At 45.6% G+C, this 26633-nt stretch overlaps 2 protein-coding genes across 3 annotated transcripts in view; both read left to right on the plus strand.

Annotated features, from left to right (window-relative positions):
• LOC119187123 (uncharacterized) overlaps window positions 1-26633 on the plus strand; it is an 82645-nt gene that overhangs the window by 41785 nt on the left and 14227 nt on the right. Inside the window, exon 12 of the mRNA XM_075876176.1 lies at window positions 10482-10823. Coding sequence (XP_075732291.1) covers window positions 10482-10823 — 342 coding nt within the window. The remainder of the gene's footprint in view (window positions 1-10481; window positions 10824-26633) is intronic.
• LOC119184980 (uncharacterized) lies at window positions 10830-23554 on the plus strand. 2 transcript variants are annotated; one of them, XM_075876175.1, is made up of 4 exons: window positions 10830-17530; window positions 17605-17730; window positions 19182-19288; window positions 21526-23554. In XM_075876175.1, the coding sequence occupies exons 1-3, from the start codon at window positions 17373-17375 to the stop codon at window positions 19270-19272; spliced, it is 375 nt and encodes a 124-aa protein (XP_075732290.1). In that variant the 5' UTR covers window positions 10830-17372; the 3' UTR covers window positions 19273-19288; window positions 21526-23554. The 2 variants fall into 2 exon arrangements, with proteins under 2 accessions (XP_075732290.1, XP_075732289.1); XM_075876174.1 differs by lacking the exon at window positions 19182-19288.

Below are 26633 nucleotides of genomic sequence, written 5' to 3' on the forward strand. Positions count from 1 at the left end.
ATGCGAACGCTCACCTTTTGTTGCCCCGCTGCGTACTCACGGCTGAAGGGCAGTACGGTGTCCTAGTGCGTGGCCTAGCTACGCCGACCCGTCTCCCTTCGAAGCCAACGCGAGCGCCTTTGCCCTCGCTCGAGCAACCGGGCCTTTGCTCCGGTGTCTCCGTGGATCGGCTTTACCGCGGAGACGTGCTCGTGGCACCCCTGTGTAGTACTTTGTGCCCGTGGCGTGGATAAGCCTACTTGCTTTCCTGCCGCGCCTATTTGCAACGGGCTGTACTGCGTTTGGTGTTGCCACAATAAAGTGTTGCGACTTGAGCAGTATCGTGTTTCCCGCCACGGCGACGGTTAACGCGTGCCCTGCGGCTCGCTAAGACCGGACCCACGCTGGTGGCCGTACTCCTTCGGGATACGTGTACACCACACTGTTTACCTTTTGTGGCAAGGCAGTGCGCTGCAGCTCGCTACGTCTGTCGATCGAGCAAGTAGTACAGTCCCCCCGGCGTTGACAAAATGGCTGCGGGGCAGCGATTTGCGTGCTACGTTGTCTACTAGAGAGCTGTACGATTCGCGGAGACAAAGCACGGTGTAAGAAAAACTTCGCTCGAGTAAGGCCAGAGAACAGCAGGGCGCGAGCTTGAAACAGCAACACGCCAGCGCCTACAAATCTATGGACAAATGCACGAAATATAGTCTTTCTCGGTTGTACCTAAGCAATACAAGGCAAACCTCTATGCTGTTCTGGTCCTCAACTTCACTATTTAAAGGAGGGGGTGGAAATCTAGTGGTTAATTCACCAAGTATTTTGGCTAGGTGGCGTTAGTCGACGGCCGATCTGAAGGGTACAGCCACATTCATGCATTCCATCCTTGTGTTCTCTGGTCCTACGGCCCCGAAGAGGAGCAGGACGCTCATTTTCTTGGTTGCCTTATTCGGAGCTGACATAGGGTCGGACTCGGAGTCGTCCGCCGGAGCCTTCTTGTGTGCCTGAAGAACTGCGCCGGGTTTCTTGGAGGGTGGCTTGACGAAGTCCGTGTCACCTACGTCACCGGTGGCGTCGTGCTGCTTTGTCTTAGCCGCGGCTCCGAACTTCTTCCGAGGGTGTGCTCGTTGTGGAGCCTCGCGTTGCTGGCGATGCTGCGTAGCGTGCGGGGAGATTGAAAGTTGGTAAGGTGGGATGGTCTAAATTACGCAGAGTTACATCAAAGGAGTTGTGGGAAAGAATCGAAAAGAAGACTTGGTCAGCAAGAATCTCCCACTTAAATTTGAACACTCTGTATACCAGCTTTTTTTTTACACGTTAAAAATCTCTCGACAAAATCCAATAGCATTTGGCCCCTGTCGTTTTTGCAAATACTATTCCGCAGTGACACACACACTGACAATATATATATAGATAATAGATATATAGATACATACAGAGATATATAGATACATAGTTACATACATATATAGATAGATAGATAGATGGATAGATAGATAGGGTCAAAATCGCCGATGTTTGCAAATAAATGCTTTGCACTTACAAAGTTCGCAGGTATAGCGGGGTAGCAGAAAGCACAAGACCAGGTTGATTGGTGGATCATTGGAGAGGCTTTTGACGTGCAGTGGACGTAGTCAGGCTGTTGATGGTGGTTATGACAACTTCCCAATACAGCAAGGACACTAAATTTGTTAATTGACCTGTTAATTATTGATTTGTTAAATAGTCGCGTCAATGCCATTCAGCTTCAGGAAAATACTTCCGCCTAAGCATAGAGGACCTGTGCGAAAATGACAGCAATGGACTTTCATAGCAGTTCTTTAAAAAAACATTAAAAAACTGCATGTGTACTATGTGCATTCGACAAGAAAGAATCTGGTAAGTAGAAAGGTGCTTTGAAGATAACCCACGAGATAATAAGCTTATAAAGCAATGATTCTAGTATGACATACCTTATCACGTTTAAGCTAAGGAACGCGCGAGTCTGAAAGGACTAATATCTATTCCCTGCTACATTTCATGTCTTTTCTGTGAGCTCTCTTTAGTCTATATGCTATGACGTCAACCGCAGAGCACATAAACAACGACCTTGTCCGAAAATAAAACAGTTTGCTGTCGTCTAGCTGAAGCCTTGGCTCACATCGATTATGTCCACTGGGCAAACAGATATGAAATGCACACAACAAGAGAAGTACAAAGCAAGTGCGAATTTTCTGCGTCTCTGTACAGCTCGTTCATCCCGTGATTTGCGCATACCCAGACGTATCTTGAGGCAATACACATTCAAAGAAACTGACGCTGTGCTCGTGATTTCGCTGCTGTTGTGATCAAATGTTGCTTGCGGACCGTTATGACAAACTTGTTGCTCGGTGTGACATTGCCAGCGCCTCCTCTAAAAATAGAAGAGGCGCTGCTGGACAGGGCGCTCAATCGTATACACATGTCTGCAAGCGGCCCCAGCGCTTGTTCTGTGTTGGCGCTGTGAAAGTACTTCTATGACCAGAAATAAATATTAGTCGCAGGTAAAAGTGCACCTAATGCAAGTCTCTTAACTCAATTTTTTATCAGATAGCCTCATTGGACTGTCATTTCTTACAATATACTCTTCCCCGTGTTTCTAGTGTCATGCACAAGTAGAAGTGCCGTTCAGCATATCTTTAATTGAAGCCCACGTCACTGTTTGCTTTTCAACAGGCTTTGTCGTTTGAGGCTGACGCTCGCTCGCCAACCGCTTGCGGCCTGAATGTCCAACGAGACGGAATGTCCACTATTGGACATTCCGTCTCGGTTGGACATTCCGTCTCGGTTGGACATTCCGTCTCGGTTGGACATTCCGTCTCGGTTGGACATTCAGGCTCGGTTAGACATTCAGGCTTGTTGGACATTCAGTCTCGCCCGTCACGTGACCCTTTGGACCTTCCGTCTCGTTAGACAATCGGTCTCGTTCGGAAAACGAGGCTCCCCAGTATCAGGAATGAAAATTTCATTTGTATTTCTTTAATTGCGAATCACTTAAGGAGGCCGGGCTGTTATTTTATTGTAGTCCTCAACACGTGACACCTCTATTGTAGTCCACAACACGTGCCGGCACATGTAGCTCTCGCAAAAGTAAGATTCGCGTAAGACATTGCCTACGCGACTAGCAAGGAATGCAGCTGAGTATGAGTGACCTCAGCATTTCTGAACGCGAACGTTGCAGCCACAGGTACTGGTGCTCGAATACGACGCTTTCAATGAACTGAATGCAAAAATGGAGGCCGAAACGGGGCCAGACAAGACGAGTTAACGTTCGCGTATACTCAACGCCAGTAGTGTTTAATTATTTATTCAAAATGCCTTACATGCCCATTAAAAGGCGATGAGTAAGGGGAGCATCAGTAAATGCACTGCAAAAAAAATACAGACAAAAAGTAAAAAAGAACAAAAAACAAAGAAAACAAATACTAAACAGCAAAGTGCAACAAAGTTTTATAATAGTAACATGCAACGAAGTCAGGTTATCACAAAAATTTTCACAATTAGAGATGAAAACAATGCATTCTGGAAGGCCGTTCCAATGTGCTATGGCTCGAGGTAATAGTGATAAGGTAAAACCCTGTGTTTGACAACGAACCTGCATGAAACAACGAGCGTTGTGAGTGCGTCGAAATGTGCGCAGAGGAAGATGAAGGGGCGAACAGCGGGATTTATTACTTGTTATGTACCTATGAAATGACCGTAAAATGGAATTGACGCAGCGTTGATTCAGTGACATAAATGCAAAGTCTTGTTTCATTTGGGTGATGCTTGAACGGTAGTCGTAGTTACCAGCAATGAATCTCGCTGTCCTATTCTGGACGGCTTGCAACATACGCACAAGATAATCTTGTTATGGTGACATGTCGATGATGCATACTGCAATTGTGGGTGAACATAAGTTAGAAATGATAATGCGCGTACGTTGGAATGAGCGCTTCGCAAGTTTTTACGAAGATAGCCGAGAGACTGGGAGGCTTTTGATGGGACAGCTGCTATGTGCGTAGTCCAAGATAAATCTCGTGAAAGGTGAATGCCATGTTATTTGTACGATGGTGTGACTGAAACAACAGTATACTCTTAATAGTATAAAGAAAGGTTGAGTTAGTACGCTTTCTAGTGAACGAGATTAACTTACATTTAGAGGTGTAAGGGACATTTTTCAATTTTCAAACCAGCTGAAGGTTAGATTAAGGTCATTTTAAAGAGCAAAATGATAGTCAACAGATTGATTATTTAGGTGGATGACGCAGTCATTCATGCACAACCTAACTGAGGTTTAAGGGTTAGCGGGTAAGTCTTTAATGAATTTTGTCACGGTGTCGTGATCTAGACGAAAGAAGCAGACAGAGTGGTCAAAATAAACTGTTTATTGGGCTGAACTTGTGGCCACGTAAAAGAAATGTCAGATTACAGCAAGACACTGGCACTGATAGTGGCGAACAGAGCATCGGTTGTCGATCAACTACAAGTGATGACGCGCGTCGGCATTTATAAATGTGCATTCGAATACCCTAGCACTATCACTGGTCGTTGCGCAAGCTCTGGAATAATCTCGAGTGTTCGCTTCTTGCGCGCGACCATTGTAGAACAATCTACAATGGTTGAGAACCATCTCGAACAATCGGGCACAGTTTGCACTGAGCATTAATGACAGGCCTTGTGGGCGACAACCGAAAGGAACAAATGTGAAAATAAGAAACACGCGTGGAAAACTTGAAACCAGTAATGGACCCAGCACACTGCCTTGGGGAACACCAGATTTGCATGTTAGTGAAAGGGGTCGATAATTGCGGGTTGAGTGCCCGTCCGCCCTGGAATACAGGGACTACCTTGCCAATCTTCGTCTTTAGGTAACTAACCGGATGACTGAGATTGGTTAAAGGTGCATGTGCTACCTTCAGGGAGGTTATATAGTAACTATAAACGTGAGGTTAAACACGATGACCCGCTTCAAAACAACAACGATAATCACAGTTATTATTATTATTATTATTATTGTTACTATACATCTATAGTGCACTGCTAATTGTAGTACATTTCACAGTGTATTTGGTCCGGGAGGTAATCCCGTTCGCGGCGGGACGATTTCAAAATTTCAGTTTGAATATCTAGGCATTAGGAGTTTCTTTCCGGGAAACCCGTAAGTTTTCGTGATGTAAGAGTGATTTTTATGCATTGCACTGGCTCGGACTTTAATGTTAGTAGGTGATGCGTTTAGAAAGCATGACAGTCTTCGACGAAGTAGAAACAGCAACTTATGTTCATGCATGGTACGAAACTCGCGTAATTTTTTTTATAGGGGAGAAGAACGTGTAGCTAAGCAAGATACTAACAAGTGGAAAAACTGAATAATTCTTGATGATAGCATTATTGTGTGTCTCAAACGTTCCAAATATACGAACATGGCTGTATACGGGGGCATAGAAAAAAGCTGTGCAGCATGTTCTGACACATGTGCTGCTCCAGGCCAACTTCATTATGGGACTTCGTGATTCACAATGAGCTTGGTTTACAGTTATGTACCAAATTAATTAAGAATGAGTGCAATGCCGTGGCTTCATCGTTGATGTAGTTTAAAAGGCTACAGAGCAGCTCGATTCGCGAGCAGCGCCCCTTCTCTATCTGTTGCATTTAACTGTTTCTGTCCTCAAATGCCGATTCGTGTTTTCTATGAATAAACTGAAACTCTGACCAGAAAAAGCGTAAAGAGGGTGTTGGGCATCCCCGTGCGAACAAGCCCTGAACGGCTTATGCAGCTAGGAGTTCATAACACCCTAGATAAGATCATCCAAGTCCAAGAGAGTGCACAGCTAATGCACCTGTCTTTTACGCCGGCTGGTAGGAAAATTCTGGCCGTCCTAGGCCTCAGTTCGGCGTTCATAGAGGATCACCGTCTTCAACTGCCGGATGAACAGCGTACTGCCATCCATGTCTCTCCGTTTCCGCGAAACGTCCATCCTCAGCACAACGTAGGAAGGCACCCGGCCAGGGCCATCACACTTCTGAAGAACATCAGGGACGACCCTCATTCAGTGTGTTTGTTCGATGCCGCTCAGTACGGTCAATCAGCTAGGTTTGCTGTTATTTCCGTGAATCATATGGGTTCTACTATCAATGCTGCGTCAGTTAGGGACTCAACTCCCTCAAGAGCCGAACAGTTGGCTGTAGGCCTTGCCCTTTTGGATGACAGGAGATCGCAAATCTTCACCGATTCAAGGTCAGCGGTCAAGGATTTCGCCTCTGGTTCCGTCTGTACAGAAGTATATTGTTACCTAGACGATGTGATATTCTTTTCATTTATTTTCGATAGCCACCTGACCCGTCTCGCTGCAATTCTCGCGGTCTTCAGAACAGCTGGGCTACAACTAAACTCCAAGACATGTCAATTTGGCCACTGTCAGATTACCATTCTAGGCCATCTTGTAAACGCCGATGGCGTCCAACCAGATCCTGAAAATATCCGTGCCGTCCGTAGCTTTCCCGTGTCCTCTTCTACATCCGACGTCCAGAGCTTCATCGGCTTATGTTCCTACTTTCATCGTTTTGTTAAACTTCGCCGACATTGCCAGGCCACTCACAGATTCGCTGAAGAAGGATACCCCGCACCTCCACCAATATGTTACGGGGTCAGTGACTTCTGTATAAACGCAATTACAGAGGAAAAACCTCAGGCGAGAATCAGCCATTGTGATTCTCGCCTGAGGTTGTTCCTCTGTAATCGCGCCCCGCCGCGGTGGTCTAGTGGCTAAGGTACTCGGCTGCTGACCCGCAGGGCGCGGGTTCGAATCCCGGCTGCGGCGGCAGCATTTTCGATGGAGGCGGAAATGTTGTAGGCCCGTGTGCTCAGATTTGGGTGCACGTTAAAGAACCCCAAGTGGTCAAAATTTCCGGAGCCCTCCACTACGGCGTCTCTCATAATCATATAGTGGTTTTGGGACGTTAAACCCCACATATCAATCAATCAATCAATCCTCTGTAATCGCGTTTATACAGAAGTCACTGACTCCGTAACAGTATAAACTACTTGAATATAGGACGCTTTCTTCAAACATCGTTACCTTGTTTCCTGCACATCTAGAAACCCTACTGGGCTCTAGTAAACCTGATTGACACTGCTCACTCCCGGGCGCGCGCACTAACCCCCCGCGCTGTGGAGGACGTAGGCCCGTGGGTTGGCAGTGAGATGTTCAAGGACGCTTTACTTACATTCAATGAAGTGGCTTAACACTACCAGTTGAGTAGGCGGTCATTTGCTCCTCCGCACAACAAGAGTTCTAGACCTCAGGCCACAAAGTTTAGAATGCTCCAGATCAGGTGCTATCCAAGCCTATTTTTCCTCAGCATATTCTGCTCAGAGGCTTCTGACTCTACTTGTCCTGATTGGGGTGAGGTTAGTGACTTAGCAGCCCCGCCGCGGTGGTCTAGTGGCTAAGGTACTCGGCTGCTGACTACAGGTGACGGGATCGAATCCCGGCTGCGGTGGCTGCATTTCTGATGGAGGCGGAAATGTTGTAGGCCCGTGTACTCAGATTTGGGCGCACGTTAAAGAACCCCAGGTGGTCAAAATTTCCGGAGCCCTCCACCACGGTGTCTCTCATAATCATGTGGCCGTTTTGGGAAGTTAAACCCCACATATCAATCAATCAATCAATTAGTGACTCAGCACATATCCTCTGGCAGTGCCACTTGTTACGGGGCCCAAGTCGGCTCACAGAAGAATATTGGGACTCGGCCTTACGAAGTTCAGAGTTGCTACCACAACTACGGGCTGCCTAGAGAGGCCACGATGTGGCGGTGAGGTTAGGCCTCCCCGTTCCTACGTGGGAATGGCCCGCGACGTTGCTCTAAAGGAGTAGCGTTTCTCAGGACCCAATAATGCTCTCTGTCTGTCTGTCTGTCTGTTTACATGAATAAATGTGGTTAGTGGGGAAGTTAAAAACGCTAAACAACTTATTCACAAGAACGAGAGGAGAGGACGGTGTTGCGAAACGTGCCTCCGATGACGTTACGAAAGGCGCCACAAAATACCACCGCTGACCTCCACCCTTGCGAAAGACGACGACGACAACACGGTCCCGAAGGTGCCACTGCTCCAATCTCCGCCGACACAGTCACCAGCCGTTTGGTAGCGTAGGTTTCTCAGCTCCTGACTGCTTCTGCGCAGAGCTGATAGACGAGCGGATGAGACGACGGTGAGTTAAACAAGGTTTATGTACAGCATATATACAGAGGCGTTACAAATTCGGCACTGGGGCCGACAGCTTAGAGACCCGAAGAGCCCAGCTCTCCTCTCTAACACATAGTCTACTCCTGGCGACGCGCCGCAGGGCTTTTTTATATGCACCGGGTGGATACTTTGAGTAACCAAATATCCAACCAGAAGCGCCGCTGGTCGTGAAGTCAGAATCCTCTAATGAGGTCGCCACTGGGCCGCGTCATTCTCATCGAATGCGGAGCCGCTGCGCTGCACGTGGCTGCACCCAAGGACGAGTGACGGGGCCAGGCATTGCGTCAAATTCGCTAGACAGGAAGGCGCCAATAGCTTCAACGCACTTGTGGGTTGAGGAGCTCGCTGTCCGTTGCCCAACAGAAAGGCACCGCCACGTGAAGACGCCGTTGAGTTGTTCGCGTCAGGTGGGCTCGCCTGCTGGCCTTGACACAGATTGCCTTTTTCAGAGGCATGGACGTTCGCTGTGGACTCGCAGGCATAACAACGGGTGATTGTGAACGTCTTATGAGGGCATTGTTGTGCGCTGAAAATCTCCGATAGCTATGCACCATATCGCCAAGTTTTGTTCTTCTAAATGTAGCATTGACAGAGACCATCAGATTTTGTCATGCCCTTTGCTACTTATTAAAGAGCAATTGCTTTATTTAGGGTACCTTGAAAGTTGCAGCGGCCAGGTTTCACGAAGGAAGGAGGTAGAAACGCAGCGTTTATGCCGTATGTGACGATTTATCACTCGCAAAAACGAATTTCGTCAAGCTTCAATGTGGTCAAAAAAACCTGTTATGTCTGCAATTAGAAGGGTTTTTAAACTGTAATGACTTCTCCAAATTCTTGAGTCACTGTATAAGATATTCACTAATTTCCCAACACGTCTGCAGTTCAGTCATACCAACACAACAAAGCAACGCCCACGTTTTTGTATTTTTTTTCTTCTCGTTTTCAGATGCCTTTCCATTTATAGTCAGCTTTGAAGTGCCGAAGCACTTTCAATGGCCCGTCACCTGTAATTATGTTCAGGCAGTCCAAACTGCAAAAAGCTTGGTGCCACAGTCGTTTCCCAGATTCAAGTTTCTCGTACCTGTTTTTGCTCTCTTTATGCATCCCAAGGAATGCAGGAAGTGTGCAAAACAACGCAAAGAGCTCGACAGCGCACCATCGGGACTGGTATGGTAGTCAAACTGCTCGCAGTTTTACGCCATTGCGCTCTGTACGCTGTTTCGTTGATAGAGGTCATTCTTGTACTGCCGCATTCCTTCATGGAAGTTCGTGGTTTCTTCAACGTACGAAGAGGTGGTCGGCGCATGGGAGTTTTGCACAATTTGCCCTGCGCTTTTTCCGCAGGTGCATGGTGTCTGGGCCGACGGACGAAACTGCCGATGGTATCGGTGGACATTTCGTCACGATAAACATTCAGTCTCGGTTGGACATTCAGGCTTGTTGGACATTCCGTCTCGATAAACATTCAGTCTCAGTTGGACATTCAGGCTCGTTGGACATACAGTCTCGGTTGGACATTCAGGCTCGTTGGACATTCAGGCTCACCCGCCACGTGACCCATTGGACATTCCGTCTCGTTGGACATTAAGGCTCTGAATCCTCGCCAACTATCTCGATGATGCATACCCTCTCCGCCTTCTGGTGTCATGCTAATTCCATTTCTAATTCAGTGATATACCTACTTAAGCAGGAACTAAGATGCATGTACAATGGCGATGGAAAGAAACGCGAGCAGTGCGGGATCTACATCATCCGCTGTTTCGCAATACTTTTCAAGCGGCTCTAGACTGGTTGTTAATAAAATGTCACTAGTGTCATCCAGTATGCAATCAAGAACCATTATGGCTTTTGCGTGTGTGCGTGCGTGGGTGTGTGTGCGTGCGCCACTGTGGTCAGGGTGTGATGAAAACAGTGCACCGCACTGTTCGCGTTTCTTTCCATCCCCTGTTACATTTAGACAACCAGGCAAATAGAAAGAGTGGAGACTTCAGCGACATAAATCAAAACGTCATGCTTTTTCCCATCTATTCCCTGGTGTCTATACGTTATAATTGTTACCAGTGATTCGTATTTACAACCAGTGCGTTCCGCTTACCGAAGGGCCCGCCACGGGCTGGAGGTCGTCGTCTGAACCCACGCTGTTGGGCGGCTCGTCGTTCCCCGAAGAATCGGAGCCCCACCGACAGTTTTTTCTCTTCTTGGACTTTGTTTTAGTCATAGAAGACGTGTCCTTAGTGGCCCCTCCTCGTTTACGCAGTGGTGCCTTGGCGGGTGCGGAATCTGTTCCCCGTTCAAGCACGCCGAGACTGGTGGTGCTGGTCAACGTTGCAGGATCGCCGTCCCCGTCATCACCGAGGCCATCGGCAGCAGCATCGCCGGTCGCCTTCTTGGCAGCCCCGCGGCGCGCTCCGGTGGTCTTGGCCTTCGCTTCCCACTTGACCTTTGGCACAACGCGCTCCGCGAACGCCGAGGGCTTCGTCTCGCTTTCGGCCTTATTAGACGCCACGGCCTGCGAGATGAATGCATACGTGAGAGCAGTCCCAGCTGTCGATCCAGCGTGTGCTGTAATAAAGGGGCACGGCAACGCTTTCCGAACAAGGTAAGAACTTTAGTGGTCTGCTGACATTAACACAGCCAAACACGTCGCCGCATACATCGCACACTTCCGCACCTTTTGTGTACAAGCTGTCACCAAGTGGCCAGTTATTACAAAAACAATATTTACGCAGCTTCGCAAAGTGAATGATGTCGAGTGGGCGAAGCTATGTCTTAAGGGTCATAATGTCTACGCTAAAGTCACCGACAAGTGTTTTGCGTTTGTGCTTGTATAGGTCTTTTTTATGGTTCTGACACAATTATGATTTATAACAGTCTTTTGTTAAATTAGTGTGTGTGCAATATGTTTGGACTATACCTTACGTTACCCGAGCGCTATCCAAATATACAATGTGAATTGATAGACAAAGGGACATAAGGTCACACAGTCTCGACGACAAAGCTAGGTCATAAAATCCATAGTATCTACGTTGACGGCACCGACTACAGGTTTGCGCTTGTGGGTGTGATATTATTCTGTAGAAAGTATCGTTGATTTTATTCTATTACTGAACCTATTTGCGGGTCTCACATGAGTTTTGACCATACCGTACGTTACCCGAGCATTATCCCATTCAACGTAGCCATGACAACAGACACTGGACAAGCCTGGCCCTTAAGATGCTTCGCCCCTAAAAGGTATAGGTACCTTAGAGCGTCCGCCCTTGGACCCCTTGTAAAAGAACTTGTTGTTTGGCTAGTTGGTAGAGCATTTCGAAAAGTTAATTCGAGCGCGAAAACTTGACACGATCACACACACGCACACACTCATGCATAAAACGCACACAGCGCCCACTTCCAATTGATTTATTCATAGCTCGAAGGCTTGAATATTTATAGGACACATTGTGCGCACACACACCATAGAACGTCAACAGCATATATTATCAAATGTACAGTTAATCAATGTCATAGCCTCAGAGCGATAAACTGAAGTTCGCTTGGTAACAACGAAATTGAAGGGGCGCTTACACAGTGATCTTCATTTTTTTTTTCAATGAAAAAGGCCTCTAACACTTCACGTGCAGTTTTACTTGCGCTTCTGCCTAGAATCTTCGTCTCAGAAAATCGTGCGTCACAACCACACGAGATGACATGCGCAACCAGGTGCGCATACTTGTCATCTCTTTTTCTTAATTTTTGGGCGTGTTTCCTTAATCGGTCATTAATACACCGTTTGGTTTGGCCAATGTTCACTTTTCTGCAGGATAAGGGTATGCAGTACACAACCCCCATGGAACACTTAACATAGGCCCTCTCATGTTTCTTCTGGCAGCCGCGCTTCTTCCTATCACACACATGTTGGCAGTCTTCCGATTTTTTTTTTTGTGCGGAAAACACCATCGGTACGCCGTGCCTGGCTGCGACTTTCTTGAGATTGTGCGATACCTTAAGGATATATGGCACAACTTGTTGCCTAATCCTTAAACGCTGGGTAGCAGTCATCGCTTCCCACGTTCCACGTTTAAACTTCTGCAGAAGTGATTCAGCAACGGCCGTAATGACCGATCGAGGGAACCCAGCAGCCTCTAGTGGGCTCACCTGATTGAGGAAACTAAGTTTCATGCTGTGTGGGCACAACCTCTTTAGCGCTGATTCCAAGCAAAGAGACGCAACGCCCCTCTTCACAATCTTTGAGTGGGCAGAATCTTACGGCACCAGCTGCTTCTCAAAACGAGGGGAAGACCAGCAAAGATGCTCATCGTTCCACGTGAGGCTAAAGTCTAAAAACTGCAGACAAGCTTCTTGAGGCAATTCAACAGTAAAGGAAAGCCCTAGTCCTAATCTTATAAAAACGTTTAAAATAAAATCAGGGGATGCAAGGTCACCCTGCTTATCAAAGAGAATTAAAAGATCGTCAACGTACCTAAAAACCTTTAAAACCGCCCCCCCCCCCTTTAGAAAATTGTCCAAGTCCCTATCTACATCCGCTAAAAAATATCGCAAAGGACCAGTGCGACACAGGAACCAATGCAGATTCCTTGCCGCTGAAGAAAGGGCTTTTCATCAAACATAATAAGAGCTATGAATAAATCAGTTAGAAGTGGGCACTGTGTGTGTTCGATGCATGGGTGTGTGCGTGTGTGAGTGATCGTGTCAAGTTTTCGCGCTCGAATTAACTTTTCGAAATTGGACCCTTAGGTCGTCTTGACGCCAGTACAGTTCTCTTCATCGCGCTGCGCCCGCTCCACTTCATCCAGCTTGGCAGAGAAGGCGTCCAGGTCTTCTTCCCAGAGGTTCTAGGGTGACTTGCAACGCAGCACTTCGAGTTCCTCTCGCGTCTCGTCGCGCTTCTTGAGCAGGTCGTCTTTCCTCTCCATAGTCAGACTCCAAAGCGGCATGCCCAGGAGGTAGTTGTAGTGCACGCAGGCGCCGTCCTTGTCTCGCTCCTTATCCTGTTCCTCAGCTGCAACCGTTCAATGTTTAAGAGTTTATTTAAAAAAAAAAAAAAATAGGGGGGAATGGGGAGTCGAGGCTCAGAGTCGCCCTGTTATTTAAGATAATCACGATTTGTACGGAAGCATAAAAACGGTAGTGTTTCAGTCACAGCGTCCCGAATTGGAAATGACGCATGAAATGATATTTTATCGAAACACTTGCACTTGCGTTCCTTCAGCTTTCAGCTTCATTAAAGACAGAGCTGCAGCTGTTGCCGAGAAAACTACCTTTACTAGTTCTCTTTGGCTGCTCTTAAGATGTTTTTGCAATTATTAGTATATGTGCAAATGAGTTCTGTAGAAACCCGCAAGGTGGCGCAAGGGTTAAGAAAGGGAAGAAAGACAACTTCGCGTTTGTAGCACGAAGCCACAAGGAAATCCATGCGGCTTTCTCAGAAAAAAAAAACCTCTTAGTTGCTGAAAAAGTCGTCCTAGTCCGGGGTTCTAACCGGAACCAGTGAATTTCTGGGGTGGTCGCACTGTCAATTGAGCTAACCAGGAAGGTATCACTTAAGCGCGAGGACGAATTCATCGACAATTTGAAGCACATGGACACAAGCATTGCAAATGAGTTATACGGAATCGAAAGTTTCGAAAGAGTTAAGAAAGGGAAAGAAAACAACCACCCGTTTGTAGCACGAAGGTTGCAACCCCGGGTTCGAACACCGGATCAGAACGAACTTTTCGGCAACTAAGTGGTTTTTTTAGAAATCTATATGGATTTCGTTTTGGCTTGGTACTACAAACAGGTGGTTGTCTTCTGTCTATTACATCAGTGTAACTATTCAGAACGTCATTTTTTTTCAAAAAAGAAGTTCTAGGACAGACTGACGCTCGACGCAATGAGAAATCTTCGAACAAAAAAATGTATACTTTGAGCCAAATTTCTACAAAGCGATCTTAATTTGGGACAGTACTGCAGTAAAAACAGTAATTGCGGTAAGATGAGTACAAGTCTACTAGAAAAGCATAGGCTCCACCAAGGTATTATGCTCGTCGATTTCTTGTTATATTGTGTTCCTGTAGTTTTCGTCATGACATGTTTCAATTCCAGTAAATATTCTGTTTTCAGGCAGCCCTTCTCCTGTCTTATGTGTGCTTCATCATGGGCGAACATAGAAGTCTGGCCAACAGCTGATTTCGCTTCAGCATGAAGTTCGAACCATGTATTAATAATAATAATAATAACAAAATTGGGGGCCCCTAAGCTTCATGTTTAAGAGTTAAACGCGATAGCGAAATCCACCCCCTAGTGCACCCTTCAACCGCTAAGTGCATACTTATTCATGTTTTGTTACACACGCACGCACACAAACACGCACACAGTAGATTGGACCAGCGTGCGCTATTATTGCCAAATGGGCTCGTTTTCGTCACTCTTTCAAGTAACCATGGAATGAATTCACTAGAAGATCTTATTGCCTCATGAATTCAACACCGCAAAAATATTAGGAATCTGACCAGTGCGAGTGGAGTTACAAAGGTTTCTCGCATGCTGCAATTGCATTATCTCTTCCCTCGTCCGGACGAAAGCGCTGGAAGCTAAGCAGGGAGGGGTGGCAGGACAAAGAAACTACCGCGCCTTGTGACCTTGAGCACTTTTTGTTTCGAATGCGCGGCTTTCTCAGTGCGATCGCGTGCGCACGCGTGGACAAGTAGCAACCTCCCGCGGCTATCTCAGTAACTTGATTTTTCAGTCACAGACACACAGACGATTTTTCGCTCACAACCAACGGGGCCGACGCCCGTGGTAGGTTTTCTGCGACACGAGGTCTTTAACTTTTAACGCTATTGCGTTAATAATACAGCTTTACGTTTTAAAACGACGTTATGATTGTGAGGGACGCCCTAGTGAAGGACTCCAGAAATTTCAACCATCTGGTGTTCCTTGACAAACACCGACGTTGCACAGTGCCCGGCTGCCATTTAGCCTTCCCCGGCATGTCACCGCAGCATCCAGCATCGATTTCACAAAGTCCAGGTCGGCATCCGAGCACCGTGGCCATTTGATACACCATGGCGGATTTCTAACTATGCATCTCTCGCGACCAAGTCAGATGCCGTAGAATCTATACCGTGGTTCGCACCGACATATAAAGCATCTTGCACCCTATATACATGTGACAAAGCCATTCAAGCACATAAGGGGCATTTTCTTGCTTCACGGATGAAACATTGCCGTCACGGTTACTTACCCCAATAGCTGAAAATTATACAAACATTGAAGGTTACCAACGAAACACAGTCTGTGACGCATTCGCTACAACTTGGACGACCTTGTTTTGAAGCAAATGACTGGCAGAATAGAAGTGTACTGTAGTTCGCAGTGTTGTTACCATCGGAATGATTGAAGGTGCCCGTGTAATCCTATATATGGCACGGTAGACACCGATATGGTATATTGCATGGTCAAAGTTCATTATACAACCAGGGCTTAAAGCTTTCACTCAATGGAGGGGAGGCCTCATAAGCTGACAACCGATAGAGAGCGGATGCGCTCACAGACCCTTGCACATAGATATGTGGTGACGCAATCTACGCACAATTACACGCAGCCTCCGCCTTGCTATCAGTCAGCCCTACGTGACACGACTGCACGCTGCATTACAGTCGGATAAGCCGCATCACCCCCGCAGCGACATCGGAGGCCTAAGTCTCATACGATAGTCTCATACGACTTATGCACTCTTTCGTCATGTGTCACACTGCGTACGTTGCGGGATTCCACAAATGGTACAAGGCAGAACAAGCCAAGATCAACGTCCTCATCTGCAGATTGTACAAGTTGGAACTGGGTCTACCCGAGTTCAACAGCACGCACCGGCTGCTTCAGCTTGTACTTCACGATGCACTCAGCGAAATAGCCGAGGCGCAGTGCACTTCAAAACTGGAAAGACTATCTGGCACGACAGCGGAACTCCAGATCATGAAAAATCTCGGCATCCGCTACCACACTAAACAAAGTCAGAAATTTGCTGCTGCAGATGCGACCCGACAAACGCTAAGAGTTGACCCGATTCCGCAGAACGTTAACCGGGAACACAACCGGGCCAGAAGAGTGGCCGGGCAAAAACTCTCTTGAGCACTTACGCCGACGTAATTCCAACGCAGTTCTTGACGCCGCTGAATACGCAGACCGCTCGCGATTCACAATCACGGTCGTCGATTGGAAAGACGAAACTAGAATATCGACAAGTATTCGATCTGAACACGCAGAAGTAGCGGAAGATGTAGCACTTGCGCTCGCTCTCGTGAATCCAACATGCACTACTGTCCTCTCCGACTCGAGACAAGTGGTCAGAACCTTCGCTAAAAGATGGATCTCGCAATGAGCGGCCAAAGTCTTACGCATTGGAAATTTTATCAGGAGGTAGAGCTTCCAACCAGACTCCTCTGGTTCCTGGCTCACATGGGAGAGGTATCGTAAACACGCTGTAACCTAAATGAGACGGCACATGCCAAGACGCACGAACTCGTGAACCACGCCGGTGACCATCCTCTACGGGGAAACACCAAAGACCGTTTGACGACCTATAATGAAATTACCGAGGCCTTCTATACCTGGCCCATCAAACCTTTCTTCGGCCCAGCGAGAAGGTGAACTGGATGAGCGGCGGCCCGACGACAGCTGCAGGCACACATGTATCCCAACCCCTTACTGTTTAACAAACTATACGTCAATATATATCTGACGAATATATGCAAGATATGCCATATTGATGTAGCCAAATTAAATCAGATGCTCCAGAATTGTACCGAAAATTCGCAAAGTGTATAATCCAGAACCCTTCCGCCATGGTAGGCCGCTGCCTTAAGGTTGGTGCACACCGGCGACTAACCGCGGTCGCGCGACCATTTGCGACTGGCGACCAAACTGCGAGCGACGTTCACACCGGCAAGGCTTCATGCGAGCGACCGGAAGTCGCAAACCCGGAGAGTCACGTACAGATCTCGTTATCAACGAGAACTTGGGCGACCGGCGACGATCAGCTGATCAGATACGGAGCCCGCTGGGCGCGATGCGTTTGTTTTTGACGGTTGTGTTTGCGTAGCGTTCTCCCGGCAGCATCATAGACTTCGAGTCGAGTGATGAAGAAGAGGTTGTGGCGGTGCTGATGTGCTCAGCCAACGTGTCAGCGCTGGCAGCACGAAAACGTTCAAAGCAAGCAAGGCGGTGGTGGGTGAGACCGTCCCTTCGCTCGCGAGAAGTGGCTGGCCACACAGGGCGTCTGCTTCCTGACTTGCGCTCGCACGACGAGGAGTATTTCCGAGAGTAAGTTTATGGTTGTTTTACGTGCTTATAAGATAGTGCATAACATGTTATCTCATTCTTTTTTTGGTGGTTAGCTTCATGCGGATGCCGCCACGAACGTTCGACACTTTGCTCGAACTGCTGCGCCCCGCAATATCCAAGCAGGACACAAACCACCGGCCTACAATTTCGGCGCACGACTGCCTGGCCATGACCATTAGGTAAGAGTGTGTGGTTTGAAGATTAATATGCTGTGGCTTGTGGCTGCGCTTCGCTGTTAAGGAAGTTTCGCTTGGGCGGATAGAACGAATTGCATTTATGACGTATGCGGGCTCGATGGTGCAGTCGTTACTGCGGTCGGTAGTTTAGGCGTAAATGAGGGGTTTGATTACGGCCGCATCGATCGCCTTTAGGTGGAGGTGAAATGCACTTAAGTTGGCGCGTTTGTTGCGCACGTACGTTAAGAATCTCAGTGGTGAATATTTCAAAACCATCTGTTGTGGCTTATTGCTTAATCAGTACGTGGTTTCCGCTTGTAAAATCACAGAAAATGGGATTCTGCGCTACACAATGACATTACATTGTGGACGTGTCAGTTCCCGTTTTCTGTTATCCTGATGCACAGGTACTATATAGAGCGCAATTATGATGTTATAAAATAAGTGAAACACAATCCTCAGCTTTGCGAGTACAATTATGCACAAATTTTTAGGACAAATTGATGTGCTGTTCAAGGCACTCAAAAAGTATTCATGCCAAAAATATTTTTCAGCATCGAGGAGGGAGGAGGTTCAACCAACCACCCTTTATGTATCTGCATGCACGACGGTGTGTGTTTGCACAAGTACACATGCGAAATTTCTCACAAACATGACCAGCATTTAACCCCTGCACCTTGCTACAATTTTACGTATGTTCTGTTAAATTGACAGTGACACAATACACTGTGGACAGTAGCGCAGTGGCAATACATATTGTGGACGGTAGCACATTGTGTGAAAGCAATTTAAACAATAGACTTGAGTGATGTACATTTTGCGAAATAGGTTCTCCTTGAATTTACAGCTTTTCAGAAATCCATGCTAAGCAAATTGCTACAGGTACGTTTAGGTTGCCCTTCTTCAACCTGAGTGATATGAGCACGTACGCTCTTCCATGAAAAGGTTGATGCATGCTTATGATTCGCCAAAATGTGTAGGCACAGAAATATTCACTGCATATACGACAGCTTGCGGAGTGCACAAGCAGTGCGACTGTTCGCGACCAGTCGCAAATGGTCGCGCGACCGCTCCTAGTTGCCGGTGTGCACCAGCCCTAATTAGGTTTAACTGTACAGCGCAATCGTTCTCTCAAAAGTGTACAATGGTTTTGTCCAAATGCGAGCAGTTGCTGACCTTGGCTGTCATGGAACTTGACATATCGAAATTTCTAAAGTTAGTCAGTAAATATGCATTCTATCAGAAGCTGTGATGATGCCGTAGAAAATAGACAGCAGAGGTAGCGCTCATTAATACATAAAAATGAGGAACACTTTGGCAATGTAGCGTCATGACTATGACACTAAAATGCAACTATGCGTGAGATTTTCAAGCTCAGCATGCTCCTTTTACAGTGTGTGTCTTCCATCATGGCTGTGCCGACAGAAATTTCACATGGCACTTATGCGTTTTAGGTATGCCAAGGAAGTGCGAGATAAATTGGCGCACTACTTCGTCACAGACGGTCAGGTGCCTTGGCAGGACAAAGTGGTGAACAGCACTTGAGGCGTACAAGGTGAAGGTGGGTTGTAAATGCATTTTATTGCTTACAGAACTTATGTACATAGCATCTTCTTAAGCTAAACAAACAAGAAAAAAATCACCCGTGACACAACAGATACATTACAGGGAAAACTGTCATGTCCAAATATAATCATGAAAACACAAAAAAAGATACATTACAGGGAAAACTGTCATGTCCAAATATAATCATGAAAACACAAAAATAAATAATTCATGTTAAAATATTTGAGTTATTGCACGGTTATCACTACAATTATCACAGAAATAAGTTGCCCTAAAGGGGTCACGACACCCAATTTTCAACCATAATGTGTGTTGTATGAGCTGATTCTTGTATGTTCACATACAAGCTGGCAAAATTCGAGCGATTTGGTCAAGCTGCTAATTTTTAATCGCATATTTTTATAAACGAGCTAGTCGCCTGACAGTTGGGCAGTACTGACGCACTCACTATCCATGACATCGCGAACCGCTTGCTCGACAAGCTGCTGCACAGTGTGCAATCTGGCAGACGGTCGTGTTCCGTCGTCAACTGCGCTTGCAATCAAATTTTTTCGCATTGTTGAACTCTCCACTAAACCTAAATGACTTCCAGGGGTCGAAACATGGCTACTGTGTCAGCAATGTAGCGCTGGTACTTGCAGCAAATAATTTCGGATGTCAAAATGGGTCCTGTGAATGTGCAATGCGTATACCATTTGCCATTGCTCCTTCGGCTTGTGACGTCTCGCATGCCATGACAAAATGGCGGTCACTTGTGGTAGGTTGAGTTTTAGGAGCTGAGCACTTCTACGGCATATTTTTGATTAAAATGATCTCTTAAGGCCCCTTTTCACACGTGTACTAGCACATTTTACTCTGTAGTTTTGTTTTTTGCTGACAACCGCCAATTGTTGAGAGACCAGTCATGACCCCTTTAAGTTGAGACTAGAAAAGTGAACACAAGATGAAAAAAGATGGGTGTCATTGACATTATATAAACACTTCAATTTGCTTCACTGCTCTGATGCAATTTTGCCTCTGCTTCATACAGCATAAGTTCTACTGCATGCATTACATCTTGTGCAATGTGCACTGGTAGCTCTCTGAGGCGTGCATCGGTACCTAGAGCGAAGAAACCAATGTTATCTTTTTTGATGACCCCCTTGTTCCCTCTGATGTGTTCAAGGTGCTCCATGCACGCTTGCGCCACAGCTTCATGGCTTGTGCCCTCTCCTGCATTCCTGCAAAGCAAGTGTGATCTGCGATTTATGCATATGAATGCTTTAAGGTTGCATTGTTACTTCGTGAAGCACCATTTAGCAAAAAAAACTGTGTGAGAACGACAAAGTAGAAACAGAAGAAACAAGACAGAGCACTGACTTTCAACTGATGTTTGTGCTTTTCGGCACTAAGAAAGAAAAAAATGTAGAGGAACTGAAGCAAATTAAATAGCACACTTAAAAGATAAATGGGTCAATAGGGCGTCTACCTCTCTGTGAGAAATAAATGGGCTTTTGATCTTTGAAACGGACACTCGTGTTTTGGGACAGGGTGCTGATGTTCTGATATTAATGCCTAAATATTACGGTAGTTACATGGGTTCTGTCTGCCTTAGTATAAATGTGCCCACAATAAAAACATCAGTTTAAAGTCAGTGCTCTATCCTGTTTCTTCTGTTTCTACCTTGTCGTTCTCACACTCTTTTTTGTTACTATGTCTGTGTATCAACTTGACCGAGCGTTAACCTTATAAAGTTTTGTATTTTGTAGCATGCGCTCCTAGGATTGTTAGAAAAAAATCTGCAAGTTTATCCTCTAAGAGTTAGCGGTATATCTCACCTAGCGCCCTCGCAGGTCTGTTGTCGTCTTGACAAGCGTGACCTGCAGTGAATTATACATATTGCTTAAATGTACAGAAAGAGATCCTTTTCGAAAAGTTGTGATTGTGATCTCTTGCCAGGAGTACCTAAAATAATTTTTTCGTTTACACACCGTTTTGATGGTGGCTGCTCTCTTGAGGTGGTTGCTGAAGCATCATTGCAGAAGGAGGCAGTATTATTATACAGCTTATAAAGTGTTACAATTGCATGCAGCAGAATCTGGTGTGAAAACATTAGGCACATTCTCCAAATGTGCTAGAACATGAAGAAGGTTACAAAACATGTTTTTAAGATTTAATAGATTGGCTATCTATGCATACCCTTCATTTGTCATTACTTAGGTGGATTCATAAAGGTTTTACTCATTGCTGCAGGTGTCGACACCAGTCTCCTCAGCCGTATCAGGGGTACGTTCCGGTTCCGCTGCATGGCTTGGCCGAGGCGGTGATCTGCAGTGATGAAAACTTCTCTCTATGTATTTGATGATGCCACTAGTACATGAACAGTTTTAGGCATTCTTCGGGAGTTAAAATGCCATTATGATTTCACTCAACACGAGGTTTATTTTACACTTGCGTTACCTCTTGATTGAGCACTGCTGTATGGAAGGTGTGCATACAGAAGTTTAATGTGCCTATTATGTTAATAAAATGCTACGTAGGTTGCACATCTAAATGAGAACAAGAGATATTGTCACGGAGATGAAGTAAAGGTAGAGGAAGAACTCAAGCAGCTGATAAGCACGCGAGGGTGTTAATCAGCCATTGTGAATCTTGCCTGTGAGTTTTCCCCTGTAAACGCATTTTGTACAAAAGTCTCTAACCCCGTAACAATATCTCACTGGCTATGTGAATGAAATTTATACAATCAATCCTAAATGGCTGTGCAAACGATGTGTCTGATGAAACTGTGCCTGCTGTCATTATGTTTCTTGAATACATGCTGCGTACGACTTTTGCAGCATCATTTTACTGCTAGGAATGAGTGAATGCTTCACATTATTCAGCTCACTTGTATTGCAATCAGCACTGGGCACTTGTTCATAACGAATTTACATGAATGTGCTGCCAGTGTATGCAGATAATGCATTAGTTTGCTTAATTGCGGCCTGTCGCTGATAAATACTTTGCTTTTTCAGAAATATTTGACGTTGTACAATAACCACATTCACACAGAAACAATGCCTGTGCCCTCATGTATTTCTGTGTGCTTTTGTTCAGTGTTGAGTGCTGAATGTATTTAAAAAAATGCAGTGGTTTGGGCAAGCTAACGACCTGAACACCGCCTTTCAAGCACACTTGTATTTTTCATAATTTTGCAAAGTACAATCACCTAGTAATAAAAAATATTGTTTCTAGGTTCAAGTCCATGCGTGTACAGCTTCAAGCGCATGCACATGGTACTGAAAATTTTTGTGCATGCTCACCTCTCGTTAGCCTCTTCTGCTGTGATGTGGCTGCTGCAAGAGAACATGCAATATGTGATTCTTTCAGTGCTATTGTTTGCATTTTTAGAGCGTTTTCACTGTTTTGCTACAATATAAGTACTTATGCTGCATTCTTGTAATGAATATGTGCAATGCTTGTCTATGAACAGCCTCATGACACATGCAATAAGCGATCTCTTTAGATTTTTAGATTTTGTATTAAGCCTTCCTTCTTTTGGTAAATGAGAGCCGAGAATGACACAGAAAGTACACTCAATTCTCTCATTCTTACTGTTCTGTCTTCAATATTCTGTTTTGTGAAGCTGTCCACGTGTTACTTGTACGGTATGCTATACTTTTTGTGTTGTGCTGATGCATTGTGCTATGCTAACCAAAACATTTCATTTTATGTTCAATGGAGGGTAAGCATTATTCATTACCTTTGGTCAATGGCACTCATGTTGCACAGTACCCTGAAAGAATGATGCACAGAGTTATTCTTCGTAGCTGTAGCCACAATTACTCGACATCAAAACAGCCCATTGCCACCATGTTCATGATCACATGCATGCCCACTGTGAATTACCTCTTGGGACTTCTATGTTTATGTGCAGTGTAGTTATGTGTATTGATATGTGTGTATTTATGTGTATGTATAACAGTCATGTAAATTAAATAAACTTTTTTTTTCTTTAGTACTCAATAGTCAGCTAATATTGAACTTAAGCCACAGACTCAGATTCTCCTTCCATTAATTCAAGCATGGCCTCAAAATGGGGCCATTTTATTGTTGGAATGTCGGCTGCTCCGGCTCCACTTCTTTGTCTTTCACGTATGTCTTGTTGTTTGCTTTTGAAGATATCACGCAGGTTCTTAAATCGTTTCTCAACAAGGACACCTGAAAATAAAACCCTTGCTGTAAGAATGTATTGTGCATACTGTATTGCTGATAAATTTCCTACTTTATTTCAGCACAATTGTGAGCGGTCTTTATTTTCTTTGCCCAGATCATTTCGGCTGCAGCACCCTAGAAATCTGCATATTGGGCATCAAAATGAATCGCATGCCATCTAAACTTAAGTATTGGTAGGGGCTTAAACATTGCAAAATCTCTGCCCATGATTGAGGGAACCTGCAGCCGAGGGTTCCAGAAATGCCGCCCACCTAGTGTTTTCGACCGTCCACCTACATGTGCACAACATCACAGCTGACGCAATGATTAGTTGCGCAAAGAGTTATGTACACTGTTTCTTGAAGGTAAGCATGTCTGCCAAGCTATTGTAACAAAGAGGCTGTTTATACTGTCGGCAATTGAAGTTCACTTGCAAAAAGTCTATTTCATGAACCAGCACATGATGTCTTTATCACCTTCAGAGTGAAACTTTCTAAGCATTACTGCATTGTGCAAAACTCCACAGGTGAGTATATACCATTGGTATCAGCCAAGCGAAACTGTCGTGTACAGCGGGAGCAATTGTTGTCAAACAAAAGCAAACATGTTAAATAACTAAAAAAGAAGGATGAAACTAAGTAGAGCAAGATGACAATTTTTGAGAAAAAGAAATTCAACAAACATAGTATATGATTCAAAGTGTAACATAGAGAGAGCGAGAGGAAGGAAATTATAAGAAAATAAAGGGACCAAAACATGAAAACATACCAACACATAGAAGCAGACATGAAAAATTGACTTTAAAATATAGGAACAAAGAAAACAAACAAAAACGAAGCACAGTTGGAAGCGGAGAGATATAACCTCTGGGAATAAAGGAATAATCGAAATATAAAGGCACCAATAGACAAAAACACAGGAGAGGAAAGCAACAGTTGTGAAGAAATGAGGATTAGATATGGGCCACATTGCAGAGGAATAAATTCCCCCATCTGTGCTTTCCTTCAGTGTTCGCCCAGCCCCTAGAACACTACCATATCTTTTTTTTTTTTACGATTGCATGTCATTTGGCATCAACAGCATGTCTGACTCCCAAATCCGGACATTTGAGAGTGCTGCTAAACATGTTTTGTATGTCTTAATTACACGCTCCTCTATGGAGTGCACAAAATGCGCCCAAAGCAGAAGCTACTTTGCATTCTTTTTTAAAACAGCACAACTGCAATGCATAGGCAGAATTAAAGCGTAACACCCCCCCCCCCCCTCCCTCACCGCGCACTAGATATTATGCATTGCAAATGCCGCACGTTCACAAAAGCACACATTCCCTTGGCCAGAGGATGACGTACAAACACAGCAAGGAGCATGCGCTAGGTGAGTTGGCAACTGCGAGCAGTATTTCGAACGTCTGAGCTTTATTATCAGCTATACAATGTTCTGTCATGTCGATTTCGATGTTAAACTCGGAAAGTCGCGAGAACAAACGTGCACACAACTGCGCTCGCATACATCACAGTCAATACATCTCATGCAAACTAAAACCTTGCAGTACAAATACCAATATTTTCATTGTTCATTCATTGGCAACGCCAGCCATGCAGTACACACCTGTTTTTGCTTATATAGCTACTGAAACAAAAAATCTCGGTACTTACTCGACATGCCGAACATGCTTCCGATCTCTGCCCGAGCCCTGTCCTTCATTGTCGGATCTTTAAAAGAAGGGTGCCGCTTGTCATACAGATGTGGGTACATTTTAATCGCGTCGATGAGGAGCTCGGCCGAGTACTTAAAGCTGGCCGTGGTGGCATTCGCCTGATGCGAGGAAAAATCCACGGAGGAACGTACGTGTCGTTCGTACCTCACGGCAGTAGGCAAGCGCAACGAGAAATAAAATAACATACGAGGTGGCCGGATGTAAACAAAGACTGACGTCACTTCTGGTCTTCGCTGATTGGTTAAAGTGTTTTGCGACTGCAGTCGCGCGACCAAAAAATCGGTCAGGAAGCGACTGGCCAAAACAGTCGCTTTGCGACCGTTTGCGACCGTTCGCGACTGCTTGCGACCAGTCGCAAATGGTCGCGCGACCGCGGCTAGTCGCCGGTGTGCACCAGCCTTTATGCAGCCCCAGCATTGGCGACCACTTCCGGGCAGTCCAGTAGGCCCGCGAGGTGGCGGTCAGGCAAGGTCTTGACGTGCCCACGCGGGAGACCTAACGCCCGGTCGGCGAAAGCTCTGGCGGACCACCAATAAAGTTGTTACCAACTAGCCAACACATATACCTTGGGAATCGACGTTCTGTGAAGCATTTGGACGGAAGATGGCCATGTTGTTTTATTTTATTGAGCGACGTCATTAAATGACGCTAAAAATACCTATAAATGTTGCACACGCAGCCATATGTTCAACAGTTGCAGATGTTTGTACACGCAGTTTCGTGAACTTTCATAACGATGTCAACAGGGACATAAGTATTATAGCAACACTAGTAGCGATAAGCTAATGTGAAACACTGGTGCTCACGAGCATGGTAGCCCTGGACACTGCTACATGAAATAAATCCAGCGTACATGGCAGCTAACCATAGACGTATCAGCCAGGGGACGCGACGGGGGCCCCAGCCTTCCATTAAGAAGAGGTAGGGGGGGGCTTTCGACAGTGGTCCCTTTCGGCTGCATGCTGGGGACACCAACTACTAAGGCGAAGTTTTCCTGACCACATAATCATCCTGTTATATTGTTACGAGAAAATTACAATATTACGTGGGAATGTTACATATATTGAAATATTACCAACAATTCTCTGTGAAGATTTTTTTGTATGATCTTTACGGTGCGGGCCGCTGAACGACATTTTCGCCGCTTGTGTTGTAGCATTGCAGAGCAGGCTAGCGCTGAACAGCGGACAAACAGCATTACATCACTTTTTCATGCTTTGATTCAGCAGTGCCTTGCGGCCAATCCATGCTACAGATGGGAATGAGTAAAGTTCATATGAACTGGTGAAAACACTTGGTGCTCCAAGAAAATAATTTTCTTTCATTGAAAAAGAATATCAGCAGTGTTCTGTTGAAGCTACTGTGAGCTTATTATGAATGCGATTCATTCTTTTTTAATGTTCGGCTTTGCCGTACTGTAGAGCCCTCCCCCTCCCCCCCTAAAAAA

The sequence above is a fragment of the Rhipicephalus microplus genome, chromosome X (genome assembly GCF_043290135.1).
Source record: "Rhipicephalus microplus isolate Deutch F79 chromosome X, USDA_Rmic, whole genome shotgun sequence".
Taxonomy (NCBI): Eukaryota; Metazoa; Arthropoda; class Arachnida; order Ixodida; family Ixodidae; genus Rhipicephalus; species Rhipicephalus microplus.

Coding starts and splice junctions, on each gene's coding strand:
- LOC119184980 (XM_075876174.1), top strand. CDS start 17,373: ATGTGCTCAGCCAACGTGTCAGCGCTGGCAGCACGAAAACGTTCAAAG. Junction 17,531..17,604: donor GACGAGGAGTATTTCCGAGA/GTAAGTTTATGG, acceptor TTTGGTGGTTAG/CTTCATGCGGATGCCGCCAC. Junction 17,731..21,525: donor TGCCTGGCCATGACCATTAG/GTAAGAGTGTGT, acceptor TCATTGCTGCAG/GTGTCGACACCAGTCTCCTC.